Below are 18,504 nucleotides of genomic sequence, written 5' to 3'. Positions count from 1 at the left end.
GCCAGTAAATCTGGTCTCTTTTTGTGAGTTAAAATTTTGTTCTACATCCTTCTCTAGCTCTGTCCAGGACCCTCTGTTGTGATCCTGGTCAGAGCAGTCAGTGGTGGTAGCCGGGTACCATCTAGCTGTACTGGACTCAGTCTGGTGGAGGCCAGGTAGCTGTGGTCCATTAGTCCTTTGGACTCATCTTTTCAGACTAGGGAAAATTTTTATCTACCACTACCAAAATGAAAAATATAAGCCCAGGGGCACTCTTACGTGTTGTTGTTGTTAGGTGTGTTGAGTGAGCCCAGAGTAGACCTACCCCATAGGGTTTTCTAGGCTATAATCTTTATGTGAGCAGATTTCCAAGTCTTTCTTCTGTGGAGCTGCTGGATGGGCTCAAACTGCCAACCTTTCAATTAGCAGCCAAGTACTTAACTGTTGTGCCATCATGCCCCCTTAAAGAAATTGTTGTTGGGTGCCGACAAATTGATTCTGACTCATAGCAACCCGCTGTGACATAGTAGAACTGTCCCATAGGGTTTTCTTGGCTGTAATACATATGGGAGCAGATTGCCAGGTCTTTCTTCCATGGAGGCACTGAGTGGGTTCAAACTGCCAACCTTGCGGTTAAAAGCTGAACACTTAACTGTTGTGGCACCAGGACTCCTTACTCTTACATAGCAAATACTTAAATAGTGCCACTCACTGTCCTAAGCAATCTGTACGCATGAATTTATTTAATCCTCATAGTAGCACTGAGAGGAAGGTACTAATATTTTACCGTCTGTATTTTACAACTGAGGAACTGAGGCACAGAGAGTAACTCGGCCAAAGTCACATGGCTAGATAATAGCAGACCTGTGAGTTGAGTTCAGACAGCCTACATCCTTGCTCTCAACCAGTCCTCTGTACTGTCTGCCTTTACTAAATAAACTTAATTGTTAAGTGGGGAAAAAAATTCAGCAAGTAATTTGATAAGCATTAATTGGCACTTAGTGATCACATTTCTGTTAATACGTAATGCAGCAAAACTTGGATACTTCATGCTAGTTGTTTGTTAATTTCTTTCAGGCCAGAAAAATTTTTAAGATTGTTTAATTTGAACTAATTTGAAGGAAAACCCTTCAAGTAGCAAAAAAAGTCCGATTTATAGAGTACCTTCATGAAGACTGATGTTCAGTTAACAGTCAGGCCTTTGTATGCATTATTAAGTTTCAGATCAATTGATTTATGCAAACTTAGGTAAAAAAATAGCTATCTTCACAACCTCCCCACTCCTGCACCCCTTATTTCCTGCTCCAGAAAAAATAATCACTTTCAGTTTATTTTCCTCTTACTTTTGATATTTACCACTATGTTCTTAAATAAAATGTATATAATGATATCTCTTAATTTATCAATAAAATATATGTTACTGATTTCCTATTATGGATAGATGAAGAATTTTGGTCTTTTACACTCCTCGCTCTTCCTCAAACTTCATATTCCCATTGAAATTACAAGCAATTCTTGGTTTCTTATAACTTGGTTACTTATAACTGTCCTGTAATGAATAGTAAGAACTGCATTTAGATTGTGAGCAAGTATACACACATAGACAGAGAGAAAAATATGTTTTATAAAACAAAATAATGCTCACCCTTACCACTCCTGATGCACTCTGATGTCTTCTAATGAATTTCACATTATTTTATTTCATTTTTAAATGCTATTCAGGACCTACTAAATTTATTTCACTATCCACTGTATGAGTCACAGTTAAAAAACTGTTGTTGTTGTTAGGTGCCGTCGAGTCGATTCTGACTCATAGCGACCCTGTATACAACAGAACAAAACACTGCCTGGTCCTGTGCCATCCTCACAATCATTGCTGTTTGAGCCCATTGTTGCAGCCGCTGTGTCAATCCATCTTGTTGAGGGTTTTCCTGTAATTTGCTGACCCTCTACCTTACCAGGGTCCCTGGTGGCATAGTGGTTAAAGAGCTCAGCTGCTAACCAAAAAGTTGGCAGTTTGAATCCACCAGCTGCTCGTTGGAAACTCTAGTGCGGTTCTACTCATGATGTCCTTCTCCAGGGACTGGTCCCTCCTGATAACATGTCCAAAGTACGTGAGACGAAATCTCACCATCCTTGCTTCCAAGGAGCACTCTGGCTGTATTTCTTCCAAGACAGACTTGTTCGTTCTTCTGGCAGTTGTGGTATATTCAATATTCTTCACCAACACCATGATTCAAAGGCATTAATTCTTCAGTCTTCCTTAGTCATTGTCCATCTTTTGCATGCATATGAGGTGATTGAAAATATCATGGCTTGGGTCAGGCATACCTTAGTCCTCAAAGTGACATCTTTGCTTTTTAACACTTTTAAGAGGTCTTTTGCGGCAGATTTTCCCCATACAATGCATCATGTGATTTCTTGACTGCTGTTTCCGTGGGAATTGATTGTGGGTCCAAGTAAAATGAAATCCTTGACAACTTCAATCTTTCTCCATTTATCATGTTGTTGGTTATTGGCCCAGTTGTGAGGATTTTTGTTTTCTTTATGTTGAGATGTAATCCATAGTGAAGGCTGTGGTCTTTGATCTTCATCAGTAAGTGCTTTAAGTCCTTTTCACTTTCAGCAAGCAAGGTTGTGTCATCTGCATAACGCAGGTTGTTAATGAGTCTTCCTCCAATCCTGATGCCCCATTCTTCTTCATATAGTCCGGCTTCTTGGGTTATTGTTCAGCATACAGATGGAATAAGTATAGTGAAAAGATACAACCCTGATGCACACATTTCCTGACTTTAAACCATGCAGTATCCCCTTGTTTTGTTTGAACAACTGCCTCTTGGTCTATGTACAGTTCTGCATGTGCACAATTAAGTATTCTGAATTTCCATTCTTCTCAATGTTATCCATAATTTGTTATGATTCAAACAGTCGAATGCCTTTGTGTAGTCAATAAAACACAGGTAAACATATTAATAAAAAAAAAAAAACTACACTCAGGTTATGTAGTACTAAGATATATATTTTTCATGCTTTATTTGAGATGTTGCAATCTGCTTTCCTATTCCTTACCATTTATTCAATCTATGCTTTGACTATAATGAATTGATTAGAATCACATACCTAGAATATGCGTCCTCAAAGCTAATTATTTATTTGTCTCAGTATATGCTTCATTATAAAGTTACACATCTCACGCTATCATTATTCTAATACAATATTCTCTCACCTTCGTTTATTTCCACATGCTTATTTTTCTTCCCCTATAGTGAAACAGGAAACCTTGGTGGCATAGTGGTTAAGTGCTACGACTGCTAACCAAAAGGTTGGCAGTTTGAATCCACCAGGTGCTCCTTAGAAACTATGAGGCAATTCTACTGTGTCCTGTAGGGTCACTGTGAGTCAGAATTGACTCAACAGTAATGGGTTTGGTTTTTTTTAATAGTTAAACATAAAAGAAAGTACTAAAAGGATGTATCTAAAACTAGTAGGTAGACTGTAAGAGAGAAAGGCTCTCTAATGCTAGGATAATGAGTGACTAGTGTTCTTGAATCCATAGAAGGCTTATATTTTGAAAGTTTTTCTTTCCCCAACAACTTGCCTTCTATTTCTACTGCATGACCTAATTTTAAGAATTACCACCTAAGTTTTCTTGAAATGCTTTGTAGCCTATGAAAGACCTGAGCAACAGCAAAAACACCTTTGAGGGGAAATAGTTAATGTGTAAAAGTGACTTATACAAAATCTTGCAGAAACTCAACTTTTATCTAACTAAGGGTATCTTAAATTTTGTTTATTCTTTAATTAACTTCTAAAAGCAAAGCCCACTGATATGTTTAAAAGCTCTTTAATTCAGAATTCCTCCTATCATATACCTAGCTTTCTGCAGGCTATGGGTGTTAAGTTCTAGAAAGGGCTCTGCCCCAGTTTCATCATTTGTTCTCTATTCTTCATGTATTTACAGATTTATTTCAAGAGATTGCAACTGTTGATAAGATTAGAAATGAGAAGATGCCTGTAAATGAAATGAGCTCCAGACTCTTGAGTACTGGAGTTCCATTAAGCAGCAAGACATTCCAGGAGATCCTGAGACAAGCATCTATTGATGGTGAATCCTTTTTGAAAGAGCACTATATGAAGCAGAATGAAGTCTTCGTTAGTCCTGTGTGCTTGTGACATCTGTTGTATATATGTACATTTTAGATAAACTAGGTTTTAGAAATATAATGAGAGCATAGGCTTATTAAGAGTTAATGAAAATTCATATTTTTCTTCTCCTGGAAATACTTTAAGAGGCGACCTCTACCTAACATCAAACCTATAAGATACAAGTATAAATTAGATTATTTAAGCTAAATGAATTAATATAGTTAAAATTTCATTTTGAGGGAACAGATTTTGGGTAAAACTCTTTTAAATTGATTTTTATCCAGCTAATTTTCAGAAATTACAGAATTTGCCCACTCCCTGCCTCCTTACCATGATTATTTAATGATTATCAGCATTGATACTTTGCCATTTCGTAATCATTATACTTTACTTTTTAGAAAATAGTGAAGTAAGCCTCAAACAACTTTTGGAGACTTTGAACACAAGGAAGCCAGTTCCGGTGTTTGAAAGTAAGTCAATCAATTAATAAGGTATTTCATTTTAGATATTTGTCATAGTTTGCATTGTCTTTTTGTCATTTTTATTATTTTTAAAATAGCATTATGAAGCTTAATTGACATAAAAGAAAGTGTATATAAAGTGCACAATTTTTTTTAATTTTCTTTTTTCCTACCCTTCACCAAAGTCACCTTAAAGTGCTCAATTTGTCAAGTTTTAACATGCGCACATACATACCCGTGAAACCATCACCACAATCCAGACAGTAAACACATCCATCACCCTAAAAAGTTCCTCATGCCCTTTTGTAATCTCTTCCCACCTTTTCCCCACCATTTCTCCCTCATTCCCAAGTAGCCACTGGATCTGCTTTCTGTCACTATAGATTCATTGGCATTTCTCAGAACTTTATATATAAATGGAATAATAAAGTATTTACTTTTTTACTGAATTGTTTCACAATGTAATTTTTTTGAGATTCACACGTTGTAGCATGTATCAATAGTTCATTTCTTTGTATTGCTGAATAGAGTCCCATTGTATAGATATACACATTGTATAGATATAGGTTTGTCTACTCACTTAGTGATGTACATTAGGTTGTTTCAAGAGTTTGGCTATTACAAATAAAGCTGCTATGAACGTTTGTGTACAAGTCTTTGTAGAGAGATATGCTTTCATTTCTCTTGGGTAATTACCTAGAAGTAGAATAGCTAGACTATATGATAGGTGTACATTTAACTTCTTTAAGAAACTGCTAGACTGTTTTCCAAAGTGGTTTTTACATTCCCACCAACAGTGTATGAGAGTCTCAGTTTCTCCAAATTCTTGCCAGTACTTAGTATGGTCAGTCTATAGTTTTAGCCCTTCTAATAGGTGCATAAGAACCCCTGGTGGCACAATGGTTAAGCGCTTGGCTGCTAACCTAAAGGTTGGCGGTTTGAACCCAACAGCTACTCTGTGGGAGAAAAGACCTGGCAATCTGCTCGCGTAAAGATTACAGCCTAGAAAACCCTGTGGGGGCAGTTCTGCTCTGTCCTGTAGGGTCATCATGAGTCAGAATCGACTCGACGGCACCTAATAACAAAAATAAAAACCCACTCAAAAAAACCAAACCCGCTGCGGCTGGGTTGATTCCAACTCATAGCAACACTAGAAGACAGAGTAGATCTGCCCCATAGGGTTTCCAAGGAGCTGCTGGTGGATACGAACAGCCAACCTTTTGGTTAGCAGTCAAGCTCTTAATCACTTCGCCACCAGAGCACCAACAACAATAGGTACATAGTATATCTCATTGTAGTTTTGATTTGTATTTCCTTAATGACTAATGATGTTGAGCATCTTCTCATGAGTTTACTTGTCATCTCTATATTTTCTTTGGTGAAGTCTCTGTTCACATTTTTTGCCCATTTTTAAAGTTAGATTGTTTGTCTTCTTATTACTTTATATATTCTGAATAAAAGTCCTCAGATATATGCTTTGAAGATATCTTCTCTGAGTCTGTGGCTTGTCCCTTGATTCTCTTAACAGTGGTGTGTCTTTAGGAGAGCAATAGTCTTAATTATGATGAAATCCAATTAATCAATTTTTTTTGTTTTACAGATCATGTTTTTGGTGTTATTTAAGAATCTTTGCCTTACCCAAGGTCACAAAACTTTGATCCAGTGTTTTCTTCCAGAAGTCTTATAGGTTTTGGTTTTACATTTTAGGCATATGATCCATTTTAAATTAATTTTTATATGTACAGCAAACTATAGATTGAAGTTCATTTTTTTGCAAATGGATATTCAATTTATCTAGCACCATTTTGAAAAGACTATGTTGTCTCCGCTCAATTGTCTTTGCTCCTTTGTAGAAAATCAGTTGTGTATATGTGTATATGTCTATTTCTGGACTCTCTATTTTGTCACATTGTTCTCTTGCTGCCTTTTTCCAATACCACATCATCTTGATTACTGTAGCTTTATAATAAATACTGAACTCAATCAGGTAGTGTTAGTGCTCCAACTTTGTTCTACTTTTCAAAAGTTATTTTGACATTCTAGGTCTTTTACATTATCATAGGAATTTTAGAATAAGTTTGTAAATTTCTATAAAAAAGCCTGATGAGATTTTAGTGGAAAAATTAGGGAGCTCATGAATTAGAATTCAAAAAATTTGATAGCATAGTCTTTGATATTGTTGCTATTAAGGTTTATTCATTACTTAGAAGCAGGTAGAGCATAATTTATAACTCAAATAAATTATTAAGTTAGTTTAAAAAATCTTTTATTTATTTTTATTTTATTTATTTTTTATTGTACTTTAGGTGAAGGTTTATAGAACAAATAGTTTCTCATTAAACAGTCAGTACATATATTGTTTTATGATACTGGTTAACAACCCCACGACATGTCAACCCTCTCCCTGCTCAACCTTTTTTTTTTGGTGAAAATATACATAGCCAAAGGTACACCATTTCAAAAATTTCTACATGCACAATTCAGTGACATTGATTATGTTCTTCCCGTTGTGCTGCTATTCTTGCTTTATATGAAGGTTTACAGAACAAAATAGTTTCTCATTAAACAGTTAGTACACATGTTGCCCTATGACACTGGTTAACAACCCCACGACATGTCAACACTGTCCCTTCTCAGCCTTGGGTTCTCTATCACCAGCTTTCCTGTCCCTTCCTGCCTTCTAGTCCTTGTCCCTGGACTGCTGTGCCTCACTGGTCCCATTTTGTTTTATGGGGCTGTCCAATCCCAACTAAACGGTGAACCTCAAAAGTGACTTCACCACTGAGCTAAAAGGGTGTCTGGGAGCCATACTCTTGGGGTTTCTCCAGTCTCTTTCAGGCCAGTAAATCTGGTCTTTTTTGTGTGTGTTAGAATTTTGTTTTACATCCTTCTCCAGCTCTGTCTAGAACCCTCTGTTGTGATTCTGGTCAGAGCAGTCAGTGGTGGTAGCCGGGCACCATCTAGCTGTACTGGACTTAGTCTGGTGGAGGCCTAGAAAAACTTTCATGTGTTTTTTTTTTTGTAAAGGCTTTGATTTCTGGAGATTATCATGAATTATTTAAAAGGCTTGTATATGTCATAAAAACTCATTACATTGAACCTAGTCATGAACCATCCAATTAATTTTTGCTTTGAACTGGCAAATAATTTTCAGTTCTTTTTTTATTCTGAGTTACAACAGAGTTAATCTTAACTATATTTATTTTTATAAAGCCCAAATGTATTTTTCATGAAGTTGTTTGGAATACAGGCAGTCCCTGGGTTATGAATGAGATCCATTCCTAACTGTGTCTTTAAGTATATGAATGAGATCTGTTCCTAACTGTGTCTTTAAGTCTTTAAGTCTAATTTGAGGGTAAGTCAGAATAGGTGCATATGGTTCTTATTTAGCCTTACTTTAGTGCAGGGAAGGAGTCCTGGTGGTGCAGTGGTTAAAGCAATTGACTGCTAACTATAAGGTTGGTAGTTCGAAACCAACAGTGGTCTGCAGGAGAAAGATGTGGCAGTCTGCTTCTGTAGAGATTTACAGCCTTGGAAACCATATGGGACAGTTCTACTCTGTCTTACAGGGTCACTATTAGTCGAATCGACTTGACGGAAGTGGGTTTGAGTTTTAGGGCCAAAAAAGGCTTGAAATCTTTTCAGTGATTTAAAAGCTGTACTTGCAGCAAGTGAAGGTGATGTGATGAAGAAGTTGTTGTGAGTAGGGTGGATTCAGTCCTTTCAAAGTGAGGGCAAATTTACATAACATTAAAGGGCAAGTACAAGTTGTCTGTAAATTGGATGTTCATAACCCAAGAACTGCCTGTACGATTGTTGAATTTCACAGATAACGTAGTATGCCATTGTAGAATGTGTGTGGTCTTCAGAGATTTTTAGTAATAACTTCACTGTTGATTTCGCAAAAGCCATGGCCAATAAATATTGTGCTTTATAATTTTATCTTTTTCTTCCTGTGGTGTACACTGTTTTCTGAATTAATATAATCTTTTATTATTGTTTCAAACAGTAAGTAGACAAAAAGTTTACCACGTGTATATGTTTTTAGAGGAAATATTCTAGTGTTAATAAATAATGCAGTTATAACCCAGTAACTCAAGTTAGTTGGGAGTTGAGGAAGACAACATAACTGTTTGTAAATGAAGGTGGTTTAATTTCATGGTTTAACATTTCTAACCTTTTCCATTCTAGATAATCACCAAAAGTTCTTGCTTTATAATGAAGAACTGTTAAATAACTACTATGTACATTTTAGTTGTAATCCTTTTTGTTCTAGATAAGAACTATTTTATGTAGGTTTGATGCAAATGTGGAATGTTGTTCAAATAATGGTAGGTTAGATATATTTGAAAGCATTTGATATGATTAGAAGGCAGAAAGATGTGAAAAAAGGGATGACTAAGGAATAGAGCCGCGTGAGTCAGACTGAGGGTGATGAACCATGGGAGAAGAAAATACAGAGGTCAAGAAGTCAGTTTGTAAAAACAGAAATGCATTGTCTTCCCAAAGAAGTCCTTAGCTGAAGGACTTTTCTTTCCTTCTTATTTCTTTTCTTCATTTCAATTAGAGAGGAGAGAGTGATTTTGAGTGTCAGGAGTTTTTGGGAGGATGAGAAGATTAGTCTCAGCTTAAATTTGAGGCTTGTGTCTGAAACCTGCTGGAAAGGACCTGCTTATTGAAGAATTAGGTGTGGAGACGGAGAGAGCTATCTGCTTGTTGGGAAATAAGACATCTAACAAGTGAATTTGGTTACTCTTTTGTGTACCTGTAATTCACCTTTAAAAAATAACATAGTCTCTTAGATAAACTAGAGATTATGAACCAAGCAGTGGCTTTGAATGTATGGTGATTTGTATAACTCATTGATAAAGAAATTAGAGGCATGGCTGTAATATTAAAGGTCCAGTTTAGAGGAGAAAACTCCTAGAGGTTTAGATACAGCCAGGGAAGAGTGCAGAGTACATCAGCTTGAAAGAATCTCTAACATTTTTCTCTCTTTACAGAAGAACCCTGACATCTATTCCCTGTCACCCCAAACTCGTTAATTAAAATTTCATGTACAGGTTTTGTGGCATTTGACTCTTATAAATAAGTATCTTTTAAATTAAAAAGTGAAGACTGTTTCTCTTTTTAGGCACAATGTATTCCTGAAAACCTTAACACTCCTACTTGTTGGCTTCCTTGGTTAGGAAAGAGGCAAGAATCTTTAATTAGAGAGTAAAAGTGATGAGGAATAAGGAAAAAATTAATGAATCAGCAACACATATAAATAGAAGAAAATTCAGGACTACTTATATTGTTATACCCTGAAATTTGGGCAGTTTCATATAGACAGAGATGAGCCCTGAAGTCCCTTTCACTCACTTAAACATTCCCTAGGTAGTGCACTGGTTGCCATCGAGTCAATTCCAATTCATAGCGACCCTATAGGACAGAGTAGACCTGCCTCATAGGGTTTCCAAGGAGCAGTTGGTGGGTTCGAACTGCCGACCTTTTTGGTTAGCAGTTGAGCTTTAAGGGTTGCTAAGTCAGAATGAGTTGGAATCGACTCAGCGGCAACGGGTTTGGTTTTAGTTTAGATAGTGCAACAATGGCTGCATTTTAACTTTTAAAAATTGATCATTTTATTGAGTTAGATAAAGAAATCTCGGCCAACTTGTTTTTTTATATTAAGACAAAATAACTGACCAATTCAGGGTAATACTTAGAAGAAAGGATTATTTGGCTTATTTTATTAATTTTGGAATCACAGAGATAATGTTAATTGAGATATGTTTGAAAAAGTTTAGAATTTTATTGTTCACAAGTTCAGAAAATAAAAATATTCCCGAACGGTGTTAAGTGATTTACATAATTGCTGTTTATTTTCAGATATACACAGTGCCCTCAATACTGTCAACCTGATGAACTGTGACAGAATTCAAGTTAATGACTTGAAAGATGCTTTTGATGACCTTGGTGTTCCTTTAAAGCGTGAAGAATATGAGATGTTAGAGAAAACGCTTGATATTGATGGTACATAAAATCACTATCAGTTGGTTTTCATAATAAAGTACTAGCGATTATTTTTATATTTTAGAAGAGTAACTGACTTCATCAAATTTCAGCTGTTACCATATCTTGGCACAATGTATTCACTTTCCCTATCCTCCATTTCCCACCCCCCCAACAATTTTCTCTTTATTATCCAGGGGAAAAAAACACTCTAACAGAACAAGTCTATTGAGATCATACACTTATTTTGATAGAAAAGCTTTGAGTAAAGGAAGTGTGTATTATAGGTTTAGATTTTTTTCGGGAGTCTAGACTGGTGAAATAAGCCCTACTTTATAGCCCCATCAAGTATCCTGTGTTGATTGCATCAGGGTTTGTTTGTTGGTTTGTTTTGAGTACATACTATATAAAGCAGGGAATGTGAAATAATTTTCTAAGAAGGTTGTGCCGAAGTGAAACCTCTGTTAACCAGGAAGAGGCTAAGAGAGGACTTTCTCCCCACTGCCTGAGATATGTATTTTAATCACCCTTCAATATTTTGTGGCATGAATGTAAATCCTAAGAGATTTCAGAAAAAATATAATACATAATTTTGAAATTTTGGCGATTATTATGTATGTTTTTAAAAATTAATTTAAAATCCATTTCTAGAAGTATTTTCCTTTTTACGTTATTAAATGCATTTTGGCATTGCTTCATCAATCATGTTGATTGGGGCCACTGCACTGCACAACTTCCGGGGCACATTGTCATCTGTGTAAAAGGCACCCCTTGGTTTTGTGTAGTGCATGGCCTGCACACTGTATATGGCAGACCTGATCTTGAGGCCTGTTGTATGTATGATGTTATATAGTATGTAATGTATTCACAGAAATATAAAACTATTCATATTCAGGAAACTTTCAGTCTAGTTGGTGAGGCAAGATATAAACAACAAACAGATATACAATTATGCTGGGGATAAAGGTTCAGTAAATTGTGAAATGTTACATGACAGTTCTTAAATAATTGCCAGAGAAACAGTAATAACACTGAGTTCTGTAGGAGTTCGGAGGAGAGCTGTTTCATTCATTATGAAGATTTATTGATCATCTATTGCTTGCAAAGCACTAAGTATATAAAGATAAAAGACACAGTTTCTTAAGAACTTACAGTCTACTGAGATGATAAACAAAGAACAAGAACACCAATGTTAAATGCTATGGAATAGGTAAACATAGGGTGTTATGGGAGCATATACAATAAGTACCTAACCTGTAAGAGTTGGATAGAGTGGTCAAAGGGGCTTCCTGGAGGAGAGGACACTGAGTTAAGTTTTGAAATATAAGTATAAATTAACCAGGAATTGGGGGTTCTGGGGACCAGAAGGGATTAGTAAGGAATACTCAGCATATGCAAAGTGTAGAAGTTCCTGGAGGAGCCAAGGAACTCCAAGTACTCCAATAGGACTTACAGCAGTGGATCTCAAACTGATTTACATCAGAAATACTCAGGGAATTTGTTAAATACCCAGATACTTTGATCTCATGCCTCACAATATCTACATTGGGACCAAGGCATATTCATGTGTGTAGATGTATATGTCTTTTAAATAAGCTCTGCAGTTCATTATGATGTGAACCAAAGTTTGGCCATTGACTTGGTGAGGCATAGTAAGAGAGGGAGAGAAATGAGAAGATCAAGGATTTTTTTTTTTTTTTTTTCCTGAGCTAAAGAGTTTGAATTTTATACTTAAGGCTCTAGGGAGTTATTGAAGAATTCAAAGTTGAAAACTGACAAGATTAATTTTGCACTTTAAATAGCCATTCCGGTATCAGTGTTAAGAAATGATTGAAGGAGAGCAATCTGGAAAGCAAGGAGACATTTTAGACGGCATGTAATAATCCAGGTTAAAAATTATGAGTGTCTGAACTAAGATTTTATCTCTAGGGATGGAAAGAAGACATACATGAGATTAGAGAGGCAGAACTTAATCATTGTTTCATTAAGTTAGGGAAAGGAGAGGGATAGGAATTGAGGATGAGTAACATTCCTGGCTTGGGTGACTTATTTCATGATGATGTCCTTTACTAAGATAGGGAATACAGGAGGAGGTTCAGGTTTTAGTGAAAAAATGAGTTCAGCTTAGGAAATACTGTGTTTGTGGTAATTGTGAACATAGAGCTGAAGATGGGCTGGAAATAGAAATATGGAAGTCATCAACATACAGTTTGTAGTTACAGGAAAATTCAGGGAAAGTATATAGAGTTGTAATGAGAAGAGAGCCAAGGACAGAGCACTGGAGCATGCTAACACTTAAGGAATGATGGAGAAAGAATGGTTTATAAAGGACAATGAGAAGAAGTAACCAGAACAGTAGGAGGGAAACCAAGAGAAAGCTGTATCAATAATACAGAGAGAAGAAAGAGTTTGAAGGAGGAAGATGTTAAGACAGAAATTTAAAGGTGTTTATTGGTTTGGCAATAGTTAACTGGTTAACCAATAAGAGAGCAGTTTCAATGGAGGTGGAAGCCAGATTGCAGTAATTTGAGGTGTGAATGAGGATGTGATGAGTAAAACATTTCTTTCCAGAAATTAAGTTGTAAAGGAGAGGAAAGGAATAGGGCAGTAGTTAAAGGAAGATATAGGCTAAGGGAAGGCTTTTTCAAAAACTGTGAGCTGGTTTTGACATGAATAGGATTTTTTGTGGGTAGAGAGTATACAGCATTCTCCACAAAAGTGTAGGGAGGTAGATAATCATGAGATGTGTGTTAAGGGGACAATAAGTGAACCAATTTAGCTTACTGTATAAGTCCTTTATGTTTCTTGAATATATTAATTTATTTTTTACTGTTTACAGAAAAGGGGGACATTTCCCTAAAGACTGCCCTTTTAGCATTGAAGAGCAATAAGCGTTTTCAGGATTTTAGAGGTGAGAATAATTAGGACGCTTTATACACACTTAAGCTGTTCTGTTGTACATAGGGTCACATGAGTTGGAACCGACTTGACAGCACCGAACAAAAACAACAACAACATACACATTTAGAATATAGGACATATTTACCGTAATTGTTGAAAAATGATAGGCCACTTACATAAAAATATAACTAATATGCTACAAAATCAGGTGAGTGGTACACATTTAGTATTTTAGGAGTTCAGATGAAGGTTGTATGCCTTTCACTCTCTTAAGTCTCATTTTTAACATCATTTTTTCATAATTGAAGTAAATAGTATGTTTTCTAAAAAGGATACCCAAAATATGTGACTCTAAAAATATTTTAACTAATAAATTTAAATGTTTATGTTACGTAATACATTCACACAGATCATAAATAAAAAAGTATATAAAGATACACAGTGAAAATCTTCCTCCTACCTGTTCTCTTATTCATCCAGTTTCTACCTCCTTCTCCCAACAACAAACCACTATATTTAGTTTCTTATGTGTGACAAGATTGTATCCTTTCGCCTTATTTATTCAATCTGTATGCTGAGCAAATAATTTGAGAAGCTGGACATATGAAGAACACAGTATCAGGGTTGGAGGAGGACTTACTAACAACCTGCAATGTGCAGATGACACAACCTTGCTGACTATTTGAAGTAGTTACTGATGAAGATCAAAGATTACGGCTTTCAGTATGGATTACACCTGAACATCAAGAAAATGAAAATCCTCACTTACTTCTGGGCAACATGGTGCTGTAGACAGAAGTACCATGCCGTCCCTCCACAGCAAAGATCTGAAAAACTAAGACAGAGAGCCACATCAGTCCTGAAACCCTAAGCATCAAATGAAGAGATAAAGAACTCAGCCAAGCAACAAATGGAATAAGAAACTGACCGAGAGCAGAGAGCAAGGAGAGATACATACAGAGGTCCCCTATCAGCTACTGCAGCACGGATCCGGCATCTTGGACTTCTATTGTAGATCAGCAAACCGGATACGAGAAAGCAGCTTCACGGAGCTTCCTTTTAGCTCAGTAGTAAAGTCACTCCCAAAGTTCACTGTTCAGCTGGGGATTGGACAACCCCATAAAACAAAACGACTAATGAAGCACAACAGTCCAGGGACAAGGACTAGAAGGCAGGAGGGGACAGGAAAGCTGGTGAGGGAACCCAAGGTTGAGAAGGGACAGTGTTAACATGTCATGGGGTTGTTAACCATTGTCATAGGGCAATATGTGTACTAACTGTTTAATAAGAAACTATTTGTTCTGTAAACCTTCATCTAAAATACAAAAAAAAAAAAAAGTATTATCTGTGTGAAATCAAATTGACAACAGCAACTCAAAAAGTTTGATGGGAAGCCTAGGGGACAGTGAGTGGAAGATAATGGTGATGGAATAATTTGGAAAAAGATAGTGAGAATAGCAGCACAACTGGAAGAATCTAATCGATGTCACTGAATTGTACATGTGGAAGGTTTTGAAATGGTGTAACTTCGGCTATGTATATTTTCACCAAAAAAAAAAAGGTCCTCCAAGGTCAAAAAGGGAGAGTGTTGACATGTCATGGGGTTGTTAACCAATGTCATAAAACAATATGTTTAATGAGAAACTATTCTGTAAATCTTCATCTAAAGTACAATTTAAAAAAATTAAAAAAAAAATGAAAATCCTCAAAACTGGACTGATTAACAGCATCATGATAAATGGAGAAAAAAATTGAAGTTGTCAGCGATGTCATTCTACTTGGATTAACAATCAAAGTCCATGGATGTAGCAAACAAGAAGTGACATATTGCATTGAGCAATGTAAAATGGTACAAACACTTTGGAAATCGATTCGGTGCTTCCTCAAAAAGCTAGAAATAGAAGTACCATATGATCCAGCTATCCCACTCCTTGGAATACATCCTACAGAAATACGAGCCATCACACGAATAGATACATGCAAACCCATGTTCACTGCAGCACTGTTCACAATAGTAGAAAGATGGAAACAACCTAGGTGCCCATCAACGGACGAATGGATAAACAAATTATGGTATATCCACACAATGGAATACTACATAACGATAAAGAACAACGATGAAGCTGTGAAACATCTTATAACACAGAGGAATCCGGAAGGCTTTATGCTGAGTGAATTTAGTCAGTCACAAAAGGACAAATATTGTATAAGACCACTATTACAAGAATTCAAGAAAAGGTTTTAACACAGAAGACATCATTCTTTGATGGTTACGAGGGTGGGGAGGGAGGATGAGGGTTATTCACTAACTAGATAGTAGACAAGAATTGTCTTAGGTGAAGGGAAGGACAGCACACACTACAGGGGAACTCAGCACAGCTGGACTAAACCAAAGCTAACAAGTTTCCTGAATACAATCAAACACTTTGAGGGACAGAGTAGCAGGGGCAGGGATCTGGGGATTGTGCTTTCAGGGGACATCTAGGTCAATTGGCATAACAAAGCTTATTAAGAAAATGTTCTGCATCCTACTTTGGTGAGTGGTGTCTTAAAAGCTTGCAAGCGGCCATCTAAGATGCATCAATTGGTCCCAATCACATGGAGTAAAGGAGAATGAAGAACACCAAAGACACAAGGAAAGCAGTAGTCCAAGAGACAGAAAGGGTCACATAAACCAGAGACTTCATCAGCCTGAGACAAGAATAACTAGATGGTGCCTGGCTACCACCAATGACTGCCCTGACAGGGAACACAACAGGAGAAAGGTGGGGTGCAGAACTCAAATTCTAGCAAGAAGACTAGACTTAATGATCTGACTGAGACTGGAGGAACCCCAGAAAGCATGGCCCCTGGATTCTCTATCAGCACAGAGCTAAAACAATTTCCAAGGCCAACTCTTCAGACAGGGATTGGACTGGACTATGGAACATAAAGTGATAGTCATGAGGAGTGTGCCTCTTAGCTCAAGTAGATACAAGAGACTAAATGGGCAGCTTCTGCCCAGAGGTGAGATGGGAAGGCAGAGAGGGTTAGAAGCTGGTTGAATGGACATGGGGAATCAGGGGTGAAAAGGAGGAGTGTGCTGTCACAGTATGGGGAGAGCAATTAGGGTCACATAACAATGTGTGTATAAATTTTTGTATGGGAGACTAACTTGAAATGTAAACTTCAACAAAAAAAAAAAAGAGTTGTATCCTTTCACCATACTTGTTTAATGTGTGCTGTCCAAAAATGCCAATTGTTCTGTATGTTTCTATAATGATCCAAAATCACATAAGTTATAAGTCACTATTATGTTTTCAAAATTCTTATGAATAAGCACTCATAGTACGAACTTAGAAATAGAAATATATCTACCTTTGTGAGGCTTTCCAACATTAACTATAAGTCATTAGAAACCTGTAAGTCATTATAAAGTTACTTAGAAAATTTCTGAACTTAGACATAGAAACATAGAAGTATATGAAGAACATGGTAAACAATGATTAGGTTACACTGACCTTGCCCCCTACATGCTGTGATGATAGAAAACATAACATAGTTAATCTTTGCAAACTTGCTGTGATGGATTGAATTGTGTCCCCAAAAAATGTGTGTCAACTTGGCTAGGCCATGATTTCCAGTATTGTATGATTGTCCAGCATTTTGTCATATGATGTAATTTTCCTATGTGTTGTAAACCCTACCTCTGTGATGTTAATGAGGTTAATTAGCAACAGTTATGTTAATGAGGCAGGACTCAAATCTACAGGATTAGGTTGTGTTTTAAGTCAATCTCTTTTAAGATATAAAAGAGAGAAGCCAGCAGAAGACTTGGGACCTCATACCACCAAGAAACAAGAGCTAGGAGAATAGCACGTCCTTTGGACCCGTGGTCCCTGCGCTGAGAAGCTCCTCAACCAAGTGAAGATTGGTGACAAGGACCTTCCCCCAGAGCCGACAGAGACAGAAAGCCTTCCCTTGGAGTTGGCACCCTGAATTCAGACTTCTAACCTCCTAGACTATGAGAGAATAAATTTCTCTTTGTTAAAGCCATCCACTTGTTCTATTTCTGTTAGAGCAGCACTAGATAACTAAGACATTAGCCTTGAGACATAAATCTAAACAACCTCCCTAATCTCTAACCTTGAAGAGAAACTGTGACTTTCAGCTAATCTCTAACCCTGGAGAGAAGACATAACGTACTAGTCTTGACATCACACTGGCACTTATCATGTGAGACAAAGGTAAAAATTTCACATATAAACCCTGAATTTCTGCTCACTCACTGAAAGAAGGCAGAGACAGAGTATACCCTCTCAAGTCTGACACTCTTGGAAGACCCTGCCAGAGGCATAGCTGAGACTCTTGCCTGCTACTGACCTCAGACCCTAACTACGAGGGACCTCTGCCGAGTTCAAGCTTTGGTCAAACCTTCCTCCTGAAATCACTCATAAAAGGTAAAAGCCTGAAGTCTAAATATTGGGACTCTAACCATTGAACTAACATTGTAATTGCAATTGTTAATTCCGATTGTCCAGTTCTAAATGAACGTTGTGAGGTCTTACTCTCATGCCTAACCATGACTACCTTGCAATAAACTAGGAGAATTTATGCATGACAAACCCGAATATTTGTCCATTAATTTCTAAGATTAAAATTTTACATCACTGTTAACAATATGTTTTGGATATTTGTTCAAGTTGTTGTTATTTTTAGTTGTCATCAAGTCAATTCATACTCATGGTGACCCCATGTGTTCTCCCTAGGGTTTTCTTGCCTGGAATCTTAATGGAAACAGATCACTAGGTCTTTTCTTCCATGGTACCACTGAGTGGAAATGTTGCCCAATCCTGCATCATCTTCATGATTGTTGTGTCTATGGTGTTCTTCATTCTCCTTTACTCCATGTGATTGGGACCAATTGATGCATCTTAGATGGCCGCTTGCAAGCTTTTAAGACACCACTCACCAAAGTAGGATGCAGAACATTTTCTTAATAAGCTTTGTTATGCCAATTGACCTAGATGTCCCCTGAAAGCAC

The 18,504-nt window shown here is 36.9% G+C and overlaps 1 protein-coding gene across 1 annotated transcript in view; it reads left to right on the top strand.

Moving 5' to 3' along the window:
- The window catches only part of LOC101342993 (uncharacterized), a 512,538-nt gene that overhangs the window by 138,376 nt on the left and 355,658 nt on the right, over window positions 1-18,504 (top strand). The window contains exons 24-27 of the mRNA XM_023729385.1: window positions 3,941-4,084; window positions 4,524-4,595; window positions 10,458-10,601; window positions 13,420-13,491. Coding sequence (XP_023585153.1) covers window positions 3,941-4,084; window positions 4,524-4,595; window positions 10,458-10,601; window positions 13,420-13,491 — 432 coding nt within the window. The remainder of the gene's footprint in view (window positions 1-3,940; window positions 4,085-4,523; window positions 4,596-10,457; window positions 10,602-13,419; window positions 13,492-18,504) is intronic.

Source organism: Trichechus manatus, unplaced genomic scaffold, assembly GCF_000243295.1.
Source record: "Trichechus manatus latirostris isolate Lorelei unplaced genomic scaffold, TriManLat1.0 scaffold00028, whole genome shotgun sequence".
NCBI lineage: Eukaryota > Metazoa > Chordata > Mammalia > Sirenia > Trichechidae > Trichechus > Trichechus manatus.
Note: the sequence above shows the minus strand (reverse complement) of the source record. Positions and strands in the feature narration are given on the sequence as shown.